The sequence below is a fragment of the Mytilus californianus genome, unplaced genomic scaffold, assembly GCF_021869535.1.
Source record: "Mytilus californianus isolate M0D057914Y unplaced genomic scaffold, xbMytCali1.0.p SCAF_9, whole genome shotgun sequence".
NCBI lineage: Eukaryota > Metazoa > Mollusca > Bivalvia > Mytilida > Mytilidae > Mytilus > Mytilus californianus.
This window is the reverse complement of record NW_026262745.1, coordinates 96786770-96812257: the sequence shown is the minus strand read 5'-3', so window position 1 is coordinate 96812257 and position 25488 is coordinate 96786770. Positions and strand designations below refer to the sequence as shown.

The 25488-nt window shown below is 32.2% G+C and overlaps 2 protein-coding genes across 2 annotated transcripts in view; one reads left to right on the top strand and one right to left on the bottom strand.

The window, feature by feature from the left end:
* Positions 1 to 3714: 3714 nt before the first annotated feature.
* Positions 3715 to 20913, bottom strand: LOC127714259 (uncharacterized protein SYNPCC7002_A1628-like). The gene is made up of 8 exons (XM_052220321.1): positions 20841 to 20913; positions 15415 to 15547; positions 14649 to 14955; positions 11616 to 11809; positions 9145 to 9273; positions 8575 to 8713; positions 7159 to 7301; positions 3715 to 4156 (listed from the first exon to the last, which is right to left on the bottom strand). Exons 2-8 carry the CDS (start codon positions 15529 to 15531, stop codon positions 4124 to 4126), a joined length of 1062 nt encoding a protein of 353 aa, XP_052076281.1. The 5' UTR covers positions 15532 to 15547; positions 20841 to 20913; the 3' UTR covers positions 3715 to 4123.
* Positions 20914 to 20982: 69 nt separating this feature from the next.
* Positions 20983 to 25488, top strand: part of LOC127714077 (zinc transporter 9-like) — a 30750-nt gene continuing 26244 nt past the window's right edge. The window contains exons 1-3 of the mRNA XM_052220022.1: positions 20983 to 21025; positions 21912 to 22012; positions 24326 to 24559. Coding sequence (XP_052075982.1) covers positions 21919 to 22012; positions 24326 to 24559 — 328 coding nt within the window. The 5' untranslated portion in view covers positions 20983 to 21025; positions 21912 to 21918. The remainder of the gene's footprint in view (positions 21026 to 21911; positions 22013 to 24325; positions 24560 to 25488) is intronic.

The window sequence follows — 25488 nt, the reverse complement described above, 5'->3', positions numbered from 1 at the left end:
TATAAGTGCATTTTAAAGGTTTGTTTGCATATTTTTACTTATAGGTTTATGTTTCATATTTCTAACCACACTTGTATAATTGATATTATTCCTTAAATAATCTTACCTTTACGTTTACCTTGTGCTGTTACAACACTCTTCCAGTTTAAGAACGGTTGAGCGCTCACATATATGTTTAATCAAGCCACATTCTTTATGTGCCTGTCAAAAGCCAGGAGCTGGTAATTCAGAGGTTGTTGTTGGTTCATGATTGCTTTTCGTTATTTGTATTGTTATACACGAGGCCGTTTGTTTTCACTTTTTGTTGTGCTTAACATTTTTCCTGTAAGGACCTTTTATGTGTGGATAGAAAGATTATAGGTTTATGTTTCATATTTCTAACCACACTTGTATAATTGATATTATTCCTTAAATAATCTTACCTTTACGTTTACCTTGTGCTGTTACAACACTCTTCCAGTTTAAGAACGGTTGAGCGCTCACATATATGTTTAATCAAGCCACATTCTTTATGTGCCTGTCAAAAGCCAGGAGCTGGTAATTCAGAGGTTGTTGTTGGTTCATGATTGCTTTTCGTTATTTGTATTGTTATACACGAGGCCGTTTGTTTTCACTTTTTGTTGTGCTTAACATTTTTCCTGTAAGGACCTTTTATGTGTGGATAGAAAGAAAAGAAAGATATGAGGGATTAACAGCTGCTGACTTTACGGAATGCGTTTTTCTCATTGATCTAGGCCGTACGGTGCTTATTCCTTCGTCATTTGATCTCCAATTGGTAGGTTCTCATTTGCAATCATACACCAACTGCTTATTTCTATATATATGTACAATGTAAAATCATTAGTTTGATTCAATTGTGTGTGTTGTCATTTCATAGGATTATGTTTTATATGTATTTTAAATTTTACCCAAATTAGGTTTCCCTTAAGCAATTTTCCTGTGTTTACTTCGTTAATGTTAGTATATAGAATTTCAGTGATGAGGTTAGTACTTGTTAGTACACAATATACAGGATGGCTTATAAATAACATGCAACTTATTAAAAAGAAAATAATATAATATATGTTTTGTTTTCTGCTCGGATATATAATATACTTTATGTACAATAAAAAGTATAATGGTTAGAAAATCATTGATACTGTAATAATTTGTATTGTTTATCTTGTAACCATACAAAAGTGATGTAAGTGATATTATATGATGTCCTATTTTAAGTTTATCGAGTATTTGTGTAATGACTCCCATCTATTTTTTGCTGGGCATTAAATAATGGACTTCATTAAAGATAACCGTTTTATTTATTGTCATATAATCAACTCTATTAACACAAGGTAGCAGGCCACAGACCACAATTAATTCCCCCTATTAGTTCTTTATAACGTTTTGTCGCATTTAAAAAAATTTACCTGTTTTTTTTGTCAAATTTTTTGTGTGTGTAATGTACAGTACAAGTCCAAAAATATATCCAAGTTTCAGAAAAATTGAACGTTTACATCTTACAAATTTAGCCAATACACATCCATACCCCTATGGACAAGTCAAGAGATGTTCCGAAAACTGTAAATACTACCTTTTTGCACCTGGCCTTATCACTCTCTCCATATCAAAATCAGTTAAAATAAAACATCCAAAAATTTATTTCAGCTCTCTTCTTTCATTTCCACCTTATAAAATTTAAGAAATGTATGAGAAAAGGAAAGAAAAGAAATAAAGAAAAAATACACTTTAATTAAAGGGAACTATATTTGTGGACAACGAAAAGCAGGATCATTAATTGTGGTCTGGAGCCAGCATGAATAACAAAGGTATGCTGGTGTTCAATGAATGATTACAAAAGATGACAGGTGAGTATAATTCCAAAGTGGACGGTAAAAAGACTGTGCCGGTATCTGGCAGATATGTCAATAAATGATGCTGAGTCATCAATGTGAGCATGTAAATAAGGGAAAATGACAAAAGAGGGGAAAGAAACAAGGAAGATAATAAATGAAAGTCAACATTCAGAAACATCATGAAATATCTACGGACAAGTCAGTATAATTTGTTTAATTGATCCCAAAATAATTTCATATACTTGCATGTCAAAAAGTAATGTTCATAATCTTCAATGGCCTTACATATATTACATAAAGGTCTTTTAGTTATTTTCCAAGAGAAAAGTAATTGTTTGGTTGGTAAATTGATGTAATTTAGAAATTACAATCTTATAACGTCTTGGATATTGTTAAAGATAGAATCATAATGTAAAGTAATTATTTATACTTAATAATTTTGAAAATAAGAATGTTATTTGAACAATCAAAATAACACCATCAAAATTCATGCATCCAAAGCACAGTTTTCTGGATTTACCAAAACCTTAATTGGGACCGCTCAAAGAGGAATATTCTAAAGCCAAAGATGTATGAAAACCGAAATATTTGAAGAGCTATATGACCAACATGACTAAATAAATTCTAAGGTCACTTTTGGGCGTTGAAACCCGAGTTTCTTTATAATTTATAAATTTATAATTGGAAAATTATTGACAGGGTTATTCTTAATCATGTGAGTCATGTGAGAAACAAAGTACTGACTACTTTTCTAATGATACCGTAGTCAATCAGCATTCAAACATGCCACTCATGTTAATATTTCAAACACAGAAAACACATGATTATTGTATAAAAGTACCAAATCCTCTAAACACCTTATCAAATAATATTTCAAACCTCCTAAGAATTTTGCATGATTCATTTTACGACTGTAATGGCTTTCAATAAGTAACACACATCATTAGTGTACTGCCCATAACGCCATGACCAATAACAATTCTCAAATGTTGCAATCTTTCAAACGTAGGAAAAAATCTCATAAATGCTAGACTCTCAAAAAGACTGTGACAATGCCATAATATACTGTACCAGTACTTATATGACTGTGTGTAACACTTTTTTTTGTCTGTTGTTTCAACTTTCAAAAAGGTTGAAACGAACAGAAATCAACTTTCACTAAAAAAATAAGCAATTGTTCCACTGTTTAGGCAGTCATTTGCAGTCCTAACATGTTTCCAAAAGTTGTATATATCTTTAAATTATAATGTATAGAAAGAAACTTAATTAAGCAAAAATGATCAGCAAGACATGATCTGGAGAAAATATTCCCAAGACTTCTTATTGGAGTTATTGCCCTTTAATGACGATTTTTATCAATTTTTTTAGTTTTGCCTAATATAAAAAAGTATTCATTGATCATTTTTGTAACTTAAAATTTCTCTCTATTAATAATAATTCAATTTTCAAGATAAAAGGGAAAAATGAAAAAAAAATGGTAAAATTTGTCATTTATGGGCAATAACTCCTATAAGAAGTCATCTTACAGTTTTGATATTAGTAAACAATAGGTAGAACAACATTCTGACCAATTTTGCCCATGTCAGATTTTCTCTATGTATAAAGATTTTTAAAATAATAGACAAAACTTCCATTTTACCACTATGTTCTATTTTTAGCCATGTAGGCCATCTTGATTGGCAGTTGGGATCATCGGACACATTTTTAAACTAGATACACAAATGATGTGTGTGGAAAAGTTTGGTTTAATTATGTCCAGGACTTTTTAAAGGAATTTTTTTTGTAAAAGTTATCACAGGACAGACAAAAACAGACACCAAGTGATGAGAACAGCTAAACAATGTTAAAAAAGATAAAAAGGACAAATAAAGAACAAACTTAGTTGACAAGATCCTATGATATATTTGTAATTTTGTATTTAGCATTTCATTACAAGCAACCAAAACACATTTTAAATATAATGTTTGACTATTTAATCAAGTCATCTTTTATAAACAAGATCCTTTCTAAAAAAGCAGTAACTCAATATGTATTCTCAATAAATGTAGAAGAAATATTCATATATAAACCAAAATTACTTATCAGTACACTGATTAAGCTTATAGAAAAGACTCCAGTTCCGGAATAGCAGATATAATAAATAACAGGGTTTTATGACTTTTCCAAAGAGACATATTCTATTCATAAAAGTTGATATATAAATCTTCTGGTTAGCTGAGTTTTTTTTCTTAACTTATCAAGTTAAAATTCTGCTTAGTAAATGAACAACCATTCTGGGTCATTTCACATTCTCAGGATTTGTAAATTAAAGATTCATTCCAAATCTGAAAAAAAATAATATTAAGTTGATTAGAAAGTAGTTTTATAAGTGGTGCACTTGGCCCAAGAACATAGTTATTTTATAGTGCATTTCCTTTAGACAAAAAATGGAAATTAAACAAGAATGTGTCTATAGTAAATAGATGCCCCACTCGCCCTATCATTTTCTATGTTCAGTGAAATTGGGGTCAAAACTCTTATTTGGAATTAAAATTAGAAAGATCATATCATAGGGTACATGTGTACTACGTTTCAAGTTGATAGTTCAACTTCATTAAAAACTACCTTGACACAAAACTTTTAACATAAACCAGGAAAGATGGACGAACGGACAGAGGGACGAACAGATGAAGGAACGAACGGACGGAAGGAAAAACATAATGCCCATTAATGGGGCATAAACAATGGCAACTGCTCTTTCCAAAAAAGTACAGTGAAGAGTACTACTTTTGGGACAAATTATATAATAAACTGTTATCATAGAGATGGGTCTCGCCTTTTTGTAATTTTGATTATGCAAATGTTGACATTAAAATAGCAATACTTTAACATGTTACATAAGTTATGCAGATATTCAAAATCAATGAACCATGACTGAGGTACATGGCTAAACAATCTCCATGTAAATGAGATGTGCCAATGCTAATACAACTGTATACCAAATACCATTGACTTATTATAAGTCATGTAAGTGATTCCCTTTAAACAAACCTAAACAAAAACATTAACTTGTAAACTAAGTAAAAGTTTCAAATTTAATAAACCAAGAAGAGTGGGTGGGGCTATACAATCTCCATGGAAACGATACTTGCAAATGCCAATAACTTTGCATACCAAATATCATTGACTTAACATAAGCAGTTCATCTTAAACTGATCTAATCACAGGCTTATACATGAAAACTAAGCAAAAGTTTCAAAGTCAATAGACCATGACTGAAGGGGTGGGGCCAAATATTCTCCATGGAAATGAGATGCGCTAATGCTTATACAACTGAATACCAATTAACATTGGCCTACCACTAATGGTTCCCTTAAAACTGACCTAATCACAAACTAATACATGTTAACTTAGCAAAAGTTTCAAAGTCAATAGACCATGACTAAGGGGGCGGAGCCAAATAATCTCTATGGAAATGAGATATGCCAATGCTTATACAACTGCATACCAAATATCATTGACCTACCACTAGTGGTTCCCTGTAAACTGACCTTATCACAAACTAATACATGTAAAATAAGCAAAAGTTTCAAAGTCAATAGACCATGACTGAGGGGGCAGGGCCAAATAATCTCACATTTAAACATCTAATTACAACTGGTGTTGGGAAGAAACCTGTGAAAACTTAACTTTTGTGAGGAACATACAGTTAATATTCTTCAGTTACTAATTAATGTGTATGAACCAAACATCTTCCTAATCCAGAAAAAATCTTTCAACTATGAGGAAATTTGTTAAAGAAAGATTCACTGTTTAAAATAAGATGTTATGTTAACATCAAAGAGATAACAAGAGTGCACACGCTGAAATGTCTCTCCTTCTTTACTAACCATTGATATTATGTTGATAGTCCTAAATATAAGCTTTACTACAACTATCACATACAATTAACATTATCGGATGATCAGATCCAAGAAAATGAGGTCAAGGTCATATAAACCAAACGAGAAATACATGTACACCTTACAATCATTCAAAAAACTAAATATAGTTGACCTATTGCTTATATTTTCTAAGAAACAGACTTAACTAAGAAAACTAAACATTGACCAATTGACCATGAAAATGAGGTCAAGGTCATATGAACCATGCTAGGCAGACATGTACTGCTTACAATCCTTCCATACAACAAATATAGTTGACTTATTGCTTATAGTATAAGAAAAACATACCATAACACAAAAACTTAACACTGAGCAATGAACCATGAAAATGAGGTCAAGGTCAAATACAATCTGTGAGACTAACATGTACATCATAAAATATTTCCATACACCAAATATATTTGACATATTGCATATAGTATAAGAAAGACCAAAACTCAAAAACTTAACTTTGACCACTGAACCATGAAAATGAGGTCAAGGTCAGATGATACCTGCCAGTTGGACATGTACACCTTACAATCATTCTATAAACCAAATATAGAAGACCTATTGCTTATAGTATCTGAGATATGGACTTGACCATCAAAACTTAACCTTGTTCACTGATCCATGAAAATAGGTTGAGGTCAAGTGAAATCTGACAGGCATGAGTACCTTACAAGGTACGCACATACCAAATATAGTTATCCTATTACTCATAATAAGAGAGAAATTAACATTACAAAAAATCTTAACTTTATTTTCAAGTAGTCACTGAACCATGAAAATGTGGTCAAGGACAATGGACATGTGACAGACGGAAACTTCGTAACATAAGGCATCTATATACAAAGTATGAAGCATCCAGGTCTTCCACCTTCTAAAATAAAAAGCTTTTAACAAGTGGGTAAACGCTGCCGCCGCCGGATCACTTTCCCTATGTTGAGCTTTCTGCAACAAAAGTCGCAGGCTCGACCAAAACCAAATAAATAATATATATATGCATATTTCGTATCACAACTTTTCTAAAACATTGAGTAATTTGCAGCTTGATATATTTTGAATGTTGGAGCCTGAAATTCAGTATTTTTGAGGTGATTTACATTTGTCAGGTTGAGGCTATTTAACAGCTTGCTATATACATGTTTGTGGGATGGATTTGTGCTCATTGTTGAAGGCTGTAACTTGACCCATACACAACATACTGTGGATTCAGTTATTTCCGTGGATCGGGGACAACTTCCCTTTTTGTGGATATTTAATTTTATAGTTTTGCCAAAGTCTGCATACAACCCTATAGAAAATATGTTATTCATCAAACATCTAATGTCCTGGTTCACCTATACCCACAATATCCATGAAAAATGGTATCAACGAATAATAATGAATCAACAGTAATGACTCGAATTAATGTAAATAACCTTTGATGCAGCTCTGTGCACTATCGTATGTCTTAATGTAAGAGCATTTAGGTCTCTTTGGTAACCACCCCCTATCACCGTGGCAACAGGTATCCCTTGACGATGACATGAATCAATCACATAGAAATCTCTATCAAATAAACCTGAAATTAAAATATATTTTTTCAATCTGTAAGGATTAATTAATCAGGAAATATAACCCTTGGAAATAAAAGAACTTATCTCTGACACTTAACTTATACTTGTTGTATGTTGACTGCCATGAAACTAAGTCGATTTATCAGTAAAGAACTGTTGTTTTTTTTACCCAGTCAATCAGTCCAATATGGAAAAATAAAAATATTGAATATTTTCAAAAATTTGCTCTGTTTTTTTTTCTTTCTTCAATCATCATAAAAAGCTTTTGTCCAAGTTTCATACAATTTTATGAATGTTTGACAAAGTAATTGATGTTTAAAAATACTTTAATCACAGACTTAACCTGAATGTCAACTATATATATTTATATGCCTCATGAGCAGACAACAAAGAAATGTTGGATAGCTATGTCAAGCTTCCAAGACACCATGTTGTAAGGTAGACAAACATTTTTTTTTAAGGTCCAGTATGAAAAAAACGTGATAAGATCTGAAGACATCATTTTATATATAGAAAATTTATCTTTATAGAAATGCAAAAGTAAAACTAGATATGGACATTGACCCCCCCCCCCCCCCCCTTTACTGTTATGCCATGCCATATGCATGAGTATAGCTCCACATATTTTAGATTTGACAAACAGTGATGTAGGCATGCAACTAGAAATTGTTACACTGTCTGTACGACACAAACAATACTGCCTGACCTCAAGAAGGAGGAGATAGCCAGACAAACAGTGTATACTAATCTGGACGGATGTACGAATGGATGGACGGACAAACAGACAGACTAGGGTAAATTAATATGCCCAATGACATTTTGTCGCGGAGGCATAACAAGAAACTTTCCTGAAAGACTTGAGGTATTGAAAAGTACCCAAAATGTTCATGCCTCCTCTGACCATATGGATACCCCATTTTGTTTAATTTTCTATATAAAAACTGGTGGGATTTTTGGGAGGGTATTCATTTACATCTAATAAAATGACAAATACTTACACCCTGTGAAAATTACCGTTAACTATAAAACTGCTCAGCAACTATTACCTCTGAGGGCTGTTCCAGAAAATTCTATGTCCCCCCACCAGGGATGGCACTTGTTCAACCCTACTATCCACATAAATACAAATGAATTAGAACACTCCCTTTGGATTTTAGTATTTCAAATACAACCACCCACACAATTTTAAAAAAAATTGCCTTCGCTGCGGGGGACATAGTATTTTCTGGAAAAGCTCTAAACACTTGTTACCAAATTGTAACTGTGAGAGTTATCTACCTTGATCAGTGAGCTTAAGTCTGCCAAGCTCATCTTTCTCGTGTGGATCAACACCTGCATCATACAATACAAGGTCAGGTTTAACATGATCTAATATCCACGGTAAAATGTCTTTTAAAATTTTCATGTATTCCTCATCCTGTTGAAAAAAAATTTGAAAAGAAAAAAAGAAAACAGCACATTATAAATTTCATGCATCTGAAGCGCTTTTCTGGATTTACCTTCATCAAGAGCGCTCATAGCCGAATATTTGAAAGCAAAGGATATATAAAGACTGAAACAGATGAAAAGCTATATGACCAAAAATTACCAAAAAATAGCCAATTCCATCTAAGGTCAACTTTGCCTGAGGGCACTATATACTGTGAGTAAACTTGTATATGGCTCGACAGTAAATGTACACACATTGTTTTTTTTTTTCTTCATGCTATCTTGACCATGTGTTTTCTTTATTGTTTATCTCAGGTCATCATATTTTTCCCCAAATGTGTGGGATGTCATTTGTATGTTGAACTGTACAATATTTTGGTTAATCTTGTTATCCTTTTTAATTCTTTGTTTTTTACCAACCTCCATCCTATCTTTCAATCCAATATCAATATCACTCTCTTGTTTTTGAAAGGGAAAATTATTCTCATTATGCATAGAGAAGGTATATATATTACTGTTATCGCTGAAAATATAGGCTGTACCATCACCCTGAAAAACAATAAACATCTATAGATATTTATAAGCAATTTTATAGGGATAGATAAACTCATTACAGATACCAGGATTTAAATTTTGTACACCAGACGCACGTTTCTTCTACAAAAGATTCATTAGTGACATTAAAATCATAAAAGTAAAAAAGGCCAAACAAAGTATGAAGTCAAAAGTTAAATGAGAAATATAATTATGGTTATAATAACTATTCTAAAGTTTTTTTAAATATACATGAATGATATATTTCTCATGCACTCATTCACACATCTTGCTAAGTATAACTTGGAGTACTGTAAATTCAGAAATTATTGCAATGTTTTTATTATTGCGAAAAATGGGTTGTAATCGCAATAATTTAAACTCCCATTTTGAATTTTTTGTATGAATGAAGAAGGATTTTTTTCTCATTATTGCAAAAATTATAATCACATTTTGGTCTAAAATGACAAAATCGCAATAATAAATGCACGCAATAATATTGAATTTACAGTACTCTTATTTCAATGCTTTCTCATTGTTGAAGGCCGTACGGTTGCCTATAATTGCTTACATCCACTTCATTTGAACTTTGGTGGATAGTTGTTTCATTGGCAATCATACCACTTCTCCTTATTTTTATTTTGTGTCTATTGTTTTTACGTTAGTTGTTTTTGTGCTCGTACTGATCTTTTGAGTTAAGCCAATTGCAACTGATTTTTACAGTTTGTTCTTATGTTGTTCTGTTGCACCCCTGTCCCAGGATAGGGGAGGCTTTGAGCACTCATAAACATGTTTAACTCTGCCACATTCTTAATGTGCCTGTCCAAAGTCAGGAGCCTGTAGTACAGTGGTTGTCGTTGGTTTATGTCTGTCATATTTATTTTTCATAATTTTTTTTGTTATAAATTAGGCTTTTAGAATGAGAAAAAGAAATAGGGAAGAAATACATAGATCACAATTTTTCTAAAACTTTGAGTAATTTACAGCTGGATATATTTTTTATGTCAGGAGCCTGTAAATCTATGGTTGCCTTTTTTGCTTTAATTTGTTCATAGGTCTTTAGTTTTCTGGTTTGAATTGTTTCACATTTTTCATGTCAGGGCCTTTTATAGCGGACATCATGGTATGGGTTTTTCTCATTGTTGAAGGCCGTGTGATTTGCATACAATTGCTTATTTCCTCTTCATCTTAAGTTTGGTGGGTAGTTGTCTCAGTAGCAATCATACAACATCTCCTCAATGCTACAAATTATGTAATGTTCACTTAATCAGGTTTTAGTTTCAATAATCAGGAACTGGTATTTCATCAAGATTAGAATTGCTTAAAGTACATGAAGTAAATTTAACATAAAGCTGAAAATAAAAGAATTATTTTCAGTGCATTTTTTTTTCAACTTTAGATAGAAATTTGACTACAGCCTATTTTCAGTTTGCCTTGTGGTAATATGAATCTGGCTTATTTCTAACATAAACTAGACTTTGAGTAGCTAGTTGTATTTGTTAGGCTTAACATGGTAATCTTGAAGTGCAACACCATGCTTGAACTTGTAAAATCTAAAATATCAAGTTTGACAGGCAAATGGCAAAATGCATAAATAAATCAAAGACTACCTTTTGGATAGATTTTATCAAAATTTTAGGTCCACACTAAGAATGGAAATGTGCATTTGATATCATGCCCTTTGTATGAATCTAGTTGACAGCATTATTAGTAACTGTCCATTCATATGAATGAAACCCATTCAAAAACAAAATCAACACACAAATTTCCTTTAAAAATTAAGGTTGGTTTGCCTGTTTAAATTCATGCATTATAAGTTATCATCAATGAGGACGCTTAAATCAACTGTGACTTAAAAAAAAATTTCACTCATAAAAGATTTTGTTTGCTTAATTTCAAGGGGCCTCGTTGGCCGAGTGGTCTAAGTAGTGGAACTACTGTATCACTAGCCTGTCAATACTGAGGTTGGAATCCTGCACGTGGCAGGTGCGCTCAACTCCAATCTTAATTGACTAGGATTGTCAGTCTTCCTACAGAAGGTCAGTGTTTCTCTCCAGGCACTCCAACTTCCTCCATCAATAAAAACTGACCGCAACGAAATAGCACAACAGTGCTGAAAGTGGTGTTAAACACCAATCAATCAATCAATTTAATTTTGATATGTCTTGGATGTAAGATCTTGTTTGTTTACTTTTGATATCTCTTAGCTGTAAGATTTTGTTTGTTTGTTTTATTTCGATATGTCTTGGCTGTTTTGTTTGTTTTATCTCGATATGTCTTGGCTTAAAGATTTTGTTTGTTTTAACTTAATGATTATTTTCTCAAATACATTTTGTTAAATATTACGACAACCATGCCTGGTGTACATCCAGATCAACAACAACAACTCTGTGTACAGAACCTGTCTGGACCAGTGACATGGCTGTAACGGCAAGATCGTTGACTAGACAATATCCAGAACCATGGTCAGGAAAGGCATGATGTGTTCCTCCCCCAGTGCTGCAGGCTAATCCTCTATCTAAGGCAAGCTTTGCAGCAAGTAGTGTTCCAGCTAAATAATAATAGAGTGGAGGTCAAGGTTCATCAGCATTATACAACTTCAATCATAGAAAAATTTCTAAATTCAACATCTTTTTTTTTTTACAATGGAGTTGAACATCTTGGTTTGTGTGTGTTTTAACTTTTTTGATTCAAGCGTCACTGATGAGTCTTTTGTAGAAAAAATGGGAGTCTGGCGTATAAAATTATAAGTCTAGTATCTTTGATGAATTTTTTTTTCTAGATCGATGAAAAATGTTTCATTATCAGAACATACATGTATATATACTGTAAATTCATTATTAATCATGGAATACTAATTTTCATAGATTTCGTGGGTATAGAAATAGAAATTCTGTATCTAAAATAATCATGAACCCTTGCAGGTTTTAAATTTCATACAATGCATGATTACAATGATTTTATGTTTATGACAATAAATTAATAATAGAAGAACATGTCCATGGGACACAGATGCCCCCACTTGTAAATTTGCAAGAGTCAAAGTACTAATTCAAACCTATTGACATTTTGTTTTCTTTGAAACTTTTGTTTGTGTATGCTTAGTGCGCAAAAACAGTAAATTTGGCAATTTTTCATTAATTAATGGGACGTACTGATGGAGGAAAGGAAGACAGACGGACATAGACGGACAATGGTAAAACTTAATGCCCCATCCACCGCGGTGGATTTATAATAAAAAACAACATTATATAGCAATGGATAGTCAATGCATGCACATGAGAGAGAAATGTTAATAGGAGAGACAATTAATTTATATTGTAAGGATTATTTCCCTTTGAACAGTATCTAATAATATTTCAAGATATTATATCAGTGTTCTCCCCAGGAATTTTGGATAGCACCAGGGTAACGCGTGTGGACAGCTTGGTGAAATATTTCATACAATCAGTTGTGTCGCATCACGTTGTGTCGCATCGGGTCGCGTCGCTTAGCTCTATTTCTAGTTACTGTAGTTTTTATGTCTCTTGTTTTGTTTTAATACTGTGGTACTGTGTTATGTAGACATTGAGTCAGAAAATTATTGGTAAAAAAGAAGTAAATTAAAAAACAGTTTGTATACTGTAATATTTTTTTTAAATAAATAAATTATGATTCATAATAAAATATTCATCTGAATTTAAAGTATTTAAATCTTTTATAAAATCCAAAATCAATAAAAATAAAATATCATTCAAAAGAGAACAAAAATGTTTAATTTAAAAAACTTTCTAGTTTCTAGAAAGAAAGTTGTTGTATGTGAAAGGATTCCTGTCATAAGAAGATATAAAATTAACAAGAACAATTGCAAATATTGTTTCATTATTTGAACCAGTTTCTATCTTAGATTTTAATAAAAAGAAATTTTTCATAAATTTTAGAACATTTTGCCATAGATTTCATGTAAATATTAACCTTTCTTGTCTTTGGTGATAATCAAACATAGATACAGACTTAATACTGCACTGAAATCTAAATCTTTATTTGTTATGAACCATTTAAAAAAAAATTCCTAAATCTATAAATCTATCTTTGGTCTATAGATTTATAAGTAACCATATTCAATGTCAAACAACTAAGTCTCCCTATTTTCCCGCCTAAATGACAGGAAGTAGATATAAATAGAATTAACATGTGCTTATGGATAAAATTTGCAAGATTACTTCTGTTATTCATTAATTATGGATATAGATATCCAGTTTGAAGGTACAGTCATGCATTTTATTTATAAAATAGAATAGATTGCAATTAATTGTAAATAAACTTGAATATTCTACGTGAACTAACTGGGTCATGTGATACTACAGTTTGAAACCTGACTATCATGCAATAACTATGTCATAATTAAAGAAAATATTGGCCATGGTTTAATCAGAGACATATAATACTATAATATAAGAATTGAGAAATGTATAATTGTCAATTATATGTAATGAGCCACCTTTATGATGTACAAAAAATGTACCTATCGGGTCAAGAGACTGTTTGTGTACAAAGTATTTGCCGACTTGTCACAGGTCAGTGCTTGGGTGGTGAGTGAAGCCATAAAATAGTTATCTGTGATCATAAAGTTATGAACTCTTAATTAAAACATAAAACAATCATGTTACAAGTGTTAATTACATCGATTAAATCCAATCAACAAGGTTAACCTCATAAGGTAAATCGATCACGTGATGTAAACAATCTGTGTTGAACTGGTTTGAACTGGTCAAATTTCACCTGGAGTTTTATACCGCACGGAAAAGATTTAACAAGTCGTTTAAAACTTTACTGATTTACGATTTTTTAACTGAAAATTTTAGAACCACGGAAAAAAATTATACATCGCGGTAAGAACGATACCACCACGGTAAAAAATTATACATCGCGGGCCCGTGGTCCTTTGAGGGCCTGGGGAGAACACTGATTATATGTTGTTGAGGGTAGGAAAAAAAGCTCCCACTTATTTAATATAAGGCTTATTTTCTCCCATGTACATGCAGCAACCAATTAGATAAACATGATTTCAAATGTCCAACGAAGAACAAATTGTCTTTTTGCTTGTATACATACAGACTTTGGCAAAACTAAGATATCAAATATCCATAAAAATACAACTTTCCTCAATCCATGGAAATAAATGAATAGCTGAAACTAAAATAATTCTCTGTCTTATAAATTAGGAGCAAGAATTTTCTTTATCCAACTACTTCTATTTAAAGATCACAGTCAAGTTTGGTATTAAAAAAAATTGAAATATTAAAACTGTAAATCATTTTAATTAAAAAATTCTCAGTGTAGTTTTATTTCTAATGCGCTAGGGAAAAAATCATTTGTATAAATTGCTAGAATCTCTATATTATACCAACCTGTTTCATAACGAACTCTGTTAACTATTCCTTCACTCCACTGGAATCCAGTTTTCCTTTGTTCTATGGCAGTTGTCTGACCACATATAAATCTATCTATATAATGACTACTATGAACAACTTTAAACACTTCCGGATCCAACAAATCTGGTTCTACGATCTGTTTGGAAGAAACAACATTATCTTTTCTCAGATGGCGAATAACACCATGGAATTTTTTCATTGCAAACCTGTGTTTGATTGGTAGATCACAGACGTATCCATGGTGATGGACAATTGGAAGACCTTTAGATTCTAGTCTTTTTACCTGAAAAAATATATTTTAAGAGTTTGGAAAATTGGGATTGTTTTCATATTTTTTCTTCAAAATCAGATAATTTTTATACTGAAGACTTCTATTGCTAACATGTGCCTGTCCCAAGTCAGGAGCCTGTTATTTTTTGGTTGTGATCATTTGTCGCTGTATATCATATTTGTTTTTTGTTTTGTACATAAATATGGTCATTGTTTTTCTCCTTAGAATTCATTTTTACATAATTGCAATCATGGCAATATATCATATTCAATATTCATGATATTGCTATAAATGAAAAAGTAGGCTGCTAATAAATTTTTCTCTAAGTTCCACCTGAATGGTTAGGGATTTAACACCATATATTCATTAAAACAGAAATATGTGAAATAAAACTGTTAACATGCATTGAAACCAGAATTTGGTTGTAAAATGTTTGTTCATCTTGTATGATCGATTTACAATAAACATTACCTTTTTGGTATTTTCTAAGTCATTCTCTGACAACTGTTTGATAATTAGCGATGACAAATATCTAATTTTAGACCATGTTATCTCCACTTGATTAACACGTTGAAAGGTTTTCATCATTCATTGCCACCAATAACTGCAAGAAAAATCATTGTGTATTATTTATGGCAGTGTATTTGCGATTTATTTTGTCACTTGAAAATAAATAATTTCTTAAATAAACTCATCATAGACACCAGGATTAAAATTGTGTATGCAAGATCCGTGTTTTGTCTACAAAAGACTCATCAGTGATTCTGAGATCAAAAAAGTTATAAAGGTCAATTAAAGTTGAAGAGCATTGAGGAACTAAAATTCTGTAAGGTTTTGCCAAATACAGCTACGGTAATCTATTCCTGGGATAGAATATCCTAAGACTTTAGAAATTTTCAACGTTTTGTAAATAGTTAATCTTTTAGTCAACATTTTAATATTTTCAATCATAAAACAACTCCATTATTCTTGATACACAATATACCCTACATCCTCTAGGCAAAAATAAATACATAACATCTCACTATTTTACCCTTAAAAAGTTTGATTCATGAACCAGACACTCCATTAAATGTAATCATTACTTAAAAATGTTGAAATGAGTTAAAACTCTGAAGACTGCATGTATGTTGAACTATTGGTATATTTTGTGTTTACTTTACCATTTATCAGTCAGGGGTAATACTTATACAAGTCTTTTTTATTTACTTGAAGATTTAATTAATATTTACTTGTATAAGTAATTTTGTTAGATTTTTACCTTTTATAAAGGTTTAGATTATCTCCCCTTAATCTTCTCCAAAAATTTATTTATAAATACAAGTAATTTTTTTTTTACAACCCTTTAAATTCTCAAGTTTTGGGAGGTAACATGCCTAAACAGAATTTTTCTGGTTTGCAAATTAATTTTTATTTAGAGTTCAAACTTTTATCTCTAGAACAAAGCAAACAAGACCTATTGCGCAAAGAAGTTGGTCACCAAATTGTACTGATACGGTTCAAATTTTATATTTTATATATAAGAGTCAGGGCAAGATGACGCTATCAGGTCATTCCAGCCACAAGTAGATTTGGCCCAAGTCGGTCCAGCCCAAGTCGTTCTGGCCCCAAGTCGATCCGTCCCCATAATAAAATACAGAATAGTTACTATGAACATGATGAAAGTCAGAGAGTTTTGTGAAGTATTTGATTCAGGGTAAGTGGCAATTTGCACATGAAAAGTTGTGTAAATTTCGCTGATAGGAGGAATACTTATTAGGAAACAGTCATAACAGTATTGATGATCAATGACAACAGTCCGACAATGGAATAATCCAACAGCCCAATAAAACGACAACCAATTACTCTGACACTTAGAACTAATTATTGCACAATATCAGGGTAAAAAAAATATGTCTGTCTGTATCATAATGTATATGTTATTATATATGTACAGAAATAATTCTGTATATATTATATAGTTTGTTCGTATTCTGTTTATAAATACAGAATCTATTCTGTTGATTTGATATTGTATGGCTCAAATATGGTCAAACTGACATGACACCTTAAGGATAAGATTGGCTACTCTGCGTCTCATTAAAAACGACCTATGACTTTATGATCAAAAAAATTATTAAATTTGCTTTAAAGTAACCCGACAACCTGACATCCCTGATGCAATTTTTTAACAGGACCTAAGGGGGAATTTTACCGGGGCCCTGTATTGTGATGCATTAAGGTAGATTCAGGTATACCGCCATCTTGGATTGTACAATAGCAGTACACAATTGGTCTAGTTCTTTACCTAAATCTGCAAATTTTGAGACAGGTTTGCAATTCATGTGTAAGACTGTTTATTTGTATAAAGAAAAAATAGTGATTTATTGCATTATTCAAAATTTTTGAACAAATACTAATAACTGTGTTTTTTATAATAATCAATTTTTCAACTTGGACGTTTAAGGGGATATAACTCTCTTAGCATGTTTAGTAAAATGATATGTGAAATTTTCATTTTTTACTTGTAGCAAGAAAACAAGTTCGGTGATACCATTTCTTCTTTTTATTTTCTTAAATCATATTGTAAAACCCATCTTTTCATAATTTATTTCAAAATTCTATCTCATAGATTTCTTTTTATTCACAAAAATGTGTTTATTCATAATCATCATGATCATTGATAATCAATCTATGCAAATTTGGGCAATTTTGCACAACTTGTTGCTTGAAAAATAGCACGGTGACCCGTACTTTTTATAATATTTTTTAAAAAAGGATAGAAAAATCTTTATTTTGGCAAAGTAATAGAAAATTCTCTCTGAGGAAATATATACCAATAATCCACCTTAAGACACACTGTACATTTTACAAGATATTGTCAATAAATTGAATAATGTAATATCTGTTCTTGTCAATATACGCATCTTGACATTGACCTTCAGCATCACAAGCTTTTTTAAGGTGACATTGACGCAAATTTACTTCATAATTAAAAAAAAATCTATTTATTATAGTGTTATCTACAGTAGTTTGCCTCAACAATGTTCTTGACTGAACCAATGAATGAACAAGATTGATTGATTGATTGATTGGTGTTTAACGCCACTTTTAACACTTTTGTGCTATTTCGTTGCAGTCAGTTTTTATTTGATGGAGGAAGCCGGAGTGCCAGGAGAGAACCACCAACTTTCGATAGGAAAACTTACAATCCTAGTCAATTAAGATTGGAGTCAAGTGCACCTGCCCTGTGCAGGATTCGAACTCACAACCTCAGTGTTGACAGGCTAGTGATACAGTAGTTTGACTACTTAGACCACTCGGCCACCGAGGCCCCCTAATCAACAAGAAGAAGGGAAACCATTTGACACACATGGGACAAGAATCACACACAAGAAAAATCAATAGACACTTAAAACTATTTAAATAAATGTATTTATATTGACCTGCATTGGATGTAATTTTGTAATGATTGTTATATTCACCAAAATATAAAGTTGAAAAAGAACCCCATTGTGATAAAGCCATGCATAAAGTCAAAGAATAATGACCCCATTTTTTTTTCTAGAGTCAATTTTTTTTAATGTAAATAAAAAGCAAAAAAAGGGGGGTTTGGACCCATGAAACCCCACCCCCCTTGTGCCTGTACATGCCAGGCTGTATTACATATATATATATGCATGGGGTTGTGAGGACGTAATGAAGCTTGCACTACAATTATTTTTAAACTATAATAGTTGATAGTTGTAAACCTACCTTGCTACCAGAGAGGGGAAACGGAATTTCTAGTTAAAAACTAGATATGTTGGAATGATATGAATAGCCCTGCTTGAAAAAAAGCTTGAAGCCATTTTTAGGAGTGGAAAGTCCAAAGCCTCATATTTTAGCAAAAATCAGCAGAGCAGATCCAAACCTAAACTTGATCTGTAACTCATCATAGTAGACTCACATACTAATAATTAGTTCAATATGAGAAGGCGTTTTGAAAAACAATTCTGTATAACTGTTATTTACACAAAATTTTCAAAGTCCAAAGCCTGCAATTTCAGCAAAAATCAATGGAGCGGAACTAAACGTAAACTGGATCTGTAACTCATCATAGAAGACTCCCATACTAAAAATCAGCTCAATATGTGAAGACATTTAGAAAAACAATTCTGTTGAACTGTTATTTTCATAAAATTTTCAGTCCAAAGCCTGTTATTTCAGCAAAAATCAATGGAGCGTAACCAAACATAAACTTGATCTGTAACTCATCATAGTAAACTCACATTCTAAAAATTAGCTAAATATGTGAAGGCGTTTAGAAAAAAGTCTGTATAACTGTTCATTGCGGAATGAAGGAATGACGGATAAGGGTAAAACTATATGGCCCTGAAAACTTTGTTGCAGGGCCATAAAAAGTTGTAACTCAAGAGATTAAAGAACCTTTGTGAGCACGCTCACATACCCCATGCCCTCACATTGTCACAGGGCAAACAAAATCTCACCAGATTCTTAAGTTCAAAGACTAATAACTTTACAAAAGTCAGCTGAAAAAAAATTCTTGTGGATATGCACATCTACATATTATGTCCTTATTATCTACAAAGTTTCATAAACTTCTGTTGTGTGGTTTCAGAGGAGTTTGCGATCACAAACTGTTGCAGTAGTATATTTAGGCCAAAATTCTAAGTTCAAAGTGGTTCAACCTAAAAAAAAAAAAATTGAATCATTTTCCTGTCGATATGCACATCTACATAAATGTAGTATGTCATGTATGTCCTTATCATCTACAAAGTTTTATGAAATTCTGTTGTGAAGTGTCCGAGGAGTTGTGATGACAAACTGTTGCAGTAGTATATTTAGGCCAAAATTCTAAGTTCACAGGGGCATTATAAACTCCTAGAAAAAAATTTAATCAGGATTTCCTGATGTCATAATACGCACATCTACATAGTACATGTATATCCTATAAATAAAACTACAAAGTTTTATGAAATACTGTTGTGTGGGTTCAGAGGAGTTGCGATGACAAGAACAGGACTGACGGACAAACAGAATGATGCATGAACAGACAGACGGACAGGTCAAAAACTTTATACCCTACAGAACTTTGTTCAGATAAATGAAATACCGGGACCATGTGGACCCACAAAACAAAAAGGTCTGCATAGTATAGGGCTCAGCAGTTAAGATAAGCATGTGTATCACACCAAGGCACTGAGACAACTATCCTGCATAAGCAGAATAATCAGAATCTAAACAGACAAACACAAATAGTATGGAAAACAGAGTTGGTCTTTTGGAGAAAAATTGCCCATATACTTATGACAGATTCATTGTCGGAATAATGAGCTGTCCCATTAATGGGCTGTCCAAATAACTGGATGTCCGATTTAGGTGCTGTCAGAATAATACACCTTATCGCTATTTGTCCGCCATTACTGGATATCACACAGGTTCCCGTAAAATTTTGACGTCATAATACAAAATATCTGAAGCCACAATTGAAAAGTGATTGTTGTATGACGTCAATAGTTCAAGCGGGACAGATTCTCGGGTCAGCCGGGAATAGCGATAAGGTGTATGGGATGTGGTAATAATGGTTGTTGGACTAACAGGATGTCACCGTGCGAAACAACCCTGATTTATCCTTTTAGAGCACTTGTTTTCAACGGCTATTTTTTGTTGGTTTATATTCCTCAGTCTTTGTTTTTCTTTGTAATACAAGTTATTGTAGTGTGTTCTTTCGTTGTTTTTATTTTTGGCCATGGCATTTTGGACTTATAGTTTTCCCCTTGTCGGGCATTGGTATCTTCTCTCCTTTTTTACAACTATGTCATAAAGTTAAGTGCAGTGAAATACTTTGTAATTGAAGATATTTGTCTTTGGAATCTAATTCATGCAATGACATATGTCTTTAAACTAAAACATACAACAGTTTCCAATAATCAAGTTGTGTATCCTGACACGACAACCTTTCTATTTTGGTAATTAGTTTTACCATGGGAAGTTACTCCCCATCGTCTTAGACTGGGTTCTTTTCTTCTTTACCTACTGTTTACCGTTACTGCCGAAAAAGGACTAGGACCAGTAATGTTAACCGAAAAAATGATAAACTGTAAAAATGAAATATATAGTTTTTAAAAAGAGTATCATTGGTAATACGAGGCAGCTGTTACCTGTGAAGAGGACGTAGTCCGTAAAAATAATTCTTTTCATACTAAACGTTTTTGCAAAAAAAAATCTACAGAAAAATGTATTAAGTCATAAAAAAATAATTTTGTTTTCACTTAACAAATAATTTATGACATTGAAAAATATTTAAAAATCCAACTTTTGTTCATTTAGGCTGTTTAGTCTTTAGTCTTTAGAAGTGTCAACTTGACACTATAATCTCTCTGTACTTTCGGTCACTCTGGTAATTTTATGTCACTTTTGTATAAAACTCATTAGTACATTTGTATTTATGATGTGGCACTGCAGAGAAACATAAATAAATAAATAATTAAATAATTAATTAAAAAAAAAAAAAAAGAAGTGAATAGTTTTCTTATTTACATCTACATTAGCTGCGAAAACGTAGCTCTTAAGGTCCTTTTGATGATTTTGATTAAAAAAAAATTCAAAGGACAATAGAGCTATGTTTTCGCAGCTACATCTACGACATAGCTTCTGTCGTCACTCGAAAAGGGTACTTTGACGCATCTCTCAAGTATAAATTTAACTTTGACGTCCTCCAACATGACAAAAAACTTTCTATATAACATTTACTAACAATAGTTCCAAATTGTGCTCAAAATTTATGTACAGGTGCAGGTTAAAAACATCATCTATCTTTTGTTTGTGTTTATTAGCCACTACAGAGAAGCTTGGTGAGTTTGGTCTTGAATTCCTCACTGCTCTCAATCTCTAATTTATAATGATGAAGTATTAAATATATATATTGGATTAACACTATACATTTATTGAGAAAATATAATAATTGTTAATATTTTTATTGCTAGAATTGGTATGATGTTCAAGAATACAGCTGTCATTGCTCAAACAGTTTTTAGACAATCAGGCACCAGATCAATACACATTGCTGCTCCAGTTATATGTAAAGGTACCAGTATATATCACACGTAGAAATAAGAAGAGACCAAATGATGTAGAAGTTAACATGCATAAGGGTCCGGGTGGGGTTTACAGAATAGAGAATAATGGACATAGGTACATGTATATAACATACAGAATAATTGGCCCCCCAAAAATAGAATACAGAAAAATGAAGCAAAAGTATGAAAAATTGAGAAAAATGGTGAGCTAAGCTATATAGATTATAGAATTATTGTGGAAAAATAGAAAAAAATGACAGAAATGTTTTATAAAATACAGAAATGAGGACCCCTGCATCCAGACTCTTAAAATATGATTGTTGAAGAAAAATCATCCTGTTTTAATACTTACATTGTAAACTACAGTTTGTACATGTATTTGATGATCCAGTTAAAGGTCACTCAGGGAATAAGTTTTACAGGGGCCCAGTAGCCAATGTTACTGAAAATTTGGCTAGGCCCCTAACTTTTACAGAATAATCCAGTCAGTCAGGGGTACTACGTATACTTGTACAAGTAATCTTTATTTACTTGGAAGAAGTTAATAATAATATACCTATATAAGTAAATTATAATGTTTGAATAATCTCCCCTTAATTTTCCTCAAAATTTACTTGTATAAGTAGTTTTTTTTTACAATCCCGAAAAATTCTCAAGTTATGAGATGTAAAAACATGCCTTTAACAATTTTTCTCAGGTTAGCTCATAATTTTTGATTAGAGTTCAATGTTTCATCTCATTAATTCAACAAAGAAACTGATTGCACAAAATTAAAGATCTTAAGTATTTGCACAAGGCCTTCAAAAATTGCCCCTTGGGGGCTTGTAAATGAGCAGTGTTCTGAAGGTAACAGACAAATGAGATTTTCATTGTCCATGAAATTACACTTAAATGATAAGTAAAGACATCAGCAAAGGACAGACAATTAAAAATTCTATTAGAGCAAAGAAGTCCTAAGAAATTCAAGAAAAGAAGATAGGATGACTTTTTTACTTGTATAAGTAAAAATATCTGAATGTCTAAAGGACATAGCTAAGCCAAAAAATTATTTACCTATACAAGTAAATAAAATACACTTGTATAAGTATCCTACAAATTTACATATATAAGTATATTAATATTTACTTCTTCAAGTAAATAAAAATTACTTGTACAAGTAGTACCCTGACTGCCAGTAGGGTCAATACAAAATTTTCACATTTTGTCAGTTTGGCCCCTGAAATTTTAAAGCTTATTCCCTGTCACTATAGCTAGTTATACTGTTGAAAGATTTACAGTCATAGTGAAATGTGATTATTTCTGGTGTTGAATGGATCACAGGGAAAAAGAATACATGCAGATTATTGGAGGTGATAACACTTTGATTTTTTAACCTGTTCATAACTATTACCGTGATTACCATTTAAATTGTTCAAAGAGATATTTGCAAAAATCCCTCGCAAACTAGCATTCACTGTGAAAATTCCCCACCACATTGAATTCAGCATGTTCAGAAAAAGATCACTCTCTATGCTCAATTTTAACTGAAAATTCTGTGATTCTTTGTTAATCTTTCTGTAATTTTTTCATAGGTTCCATACAAACACAAACAAAAATCAGAATTTTGTCATTCTGAATTCATTTTAAAACATGTTTAACCCGACGCCTTTTTTGCACCTGTCCCAAGTTAGGAACCTCTGGCCTTTGTTAGTCTTGTATTTTTTTTTTTAAATTTAGTTTTATATGTTTCAGAGTTTAGTGTGACGTCCATTTTCACTATTTTTGTTTAGGGGCCAGCTGAAGCCCGCCTCAGGGTGCGGGATTTTCTCGCTGTGTTGAAGACCCATTGGTAGCTTTGGGCTGTTTTATGCTATTTGGTCGGGTTTTAGTCTTTTTGACACACTCCCCGTTTCCATTCTCAACTTTAGATCACAATCATCATGATCAACATGTTTCACTGTGAATCACTCAACACTAAGCATTTGCTTAGCAAAAGTGATTTTTAAGTTAATCATCTTGTATGTAGTACTAGACTGTATTGATCAATTGATTGTTGATGTTCAGTGGCAAATTTTTCATGCATGTTGAGTTAGATGTAGTGTACTGTACAATAGGAGACTATGATAAATATAACTTTTATGAATTTAACTTCTGCATGGACATGAGCTCTTGAAAGGAGTACTCGATCTTCAAAACTTATTTCTCCTATCATGACTATGTAACAAGGATTTTCATTGGCCCTTCATTTGTTTTGTTTCATGAATAAATTCTTTATTGAACCAGTGAATTAGCTAACTACATCCATGTTTTATTTCCTAAAAGTTTATCTATTTTTGTTGTAGAATGCCTGAAGAATTCTATTGGCTTTTCTAGAAAATGGAACCAACCAAAGCACCTAAAATTCTTAGGTTTTATAAGATATAGTTCTAGTCAGGTACCACCTGATGAAATTATAGAAAAACAAAGTTCAGGATCAGGTGTTCTACCAGAACAAACAGCCACACCCAGTCCTCCTACTTCTAGTCCAAGTGAAGCAGAAGATCCTAAATTGTTGAAAGAACAGAAAATAGTCAAAAGTATGTGATTTAAATAGATACAAGAATCTGATGTTCAGTAGTTGTCGTTTGTTGATGTGGTTCATAAGTGTTTCTCGTTTCTCGTTTTTTATATAGATTAGACCGTTGGTTTTCCCGTTTGAATGGTTTTACACTAGTAGTTTTTAGGGGCCCTTTATAGCTTACTGTTCGGTGTGAGCCAAGGCTCCTTGTTGAAGACCGTACTGTGACCTATAATGGTTCACTTTTATAAATTTTGACTTGGATGGAGAGTTGTCTCATTGGCACTCATACCACATCTTCTTATATCTACTAACAAGAGGTATTAGTGTATATAAGGATGAAATTGCTAATTAGATCTATCCATAATCAAACTAATTATATATATCAAAACCATAAGTTATAACCTTTATTTTGGAACAAATAAAGTTACCAAGCAGAAAAAACTGGACTACAATATAAAAATAAGGAGATAATGAGACAACTATCCATTGAAATTAAAATAAAGTGGATGTAAATATTATAGGCAACCGTACGGCCTTCAGCAATGAGATAAACCCATACCATATAGTCAGCTATATAATGGGCCCCAACATGAAAAATGTGAAACAATTTAATTGAGAAAACTAATGGGCTACTTTATAACAAAAGAATTTAAGAAAAACAAATATGACGAACATGAACCAAAGACAACCACTGAGCTTCAGGCTCCTGACTTGGGACAGACACATAAAGAATGTGGCGAGGTAAAGCATGTTTGTGAACTTTCAACCCTCCCCTTACATGGGATAGTGGTGTTACAGCATAACATAAGAACACACTGAAAAAATCAGTTGAAATCTGCTGAACTCAAAAGATTGGTACGAGACACAAGAACAACTAACATAAAAACAATAGACACAAAGCACTGACATAAGAGTACTCGCAGTTACTGAAAGCTAGTTCAAAGT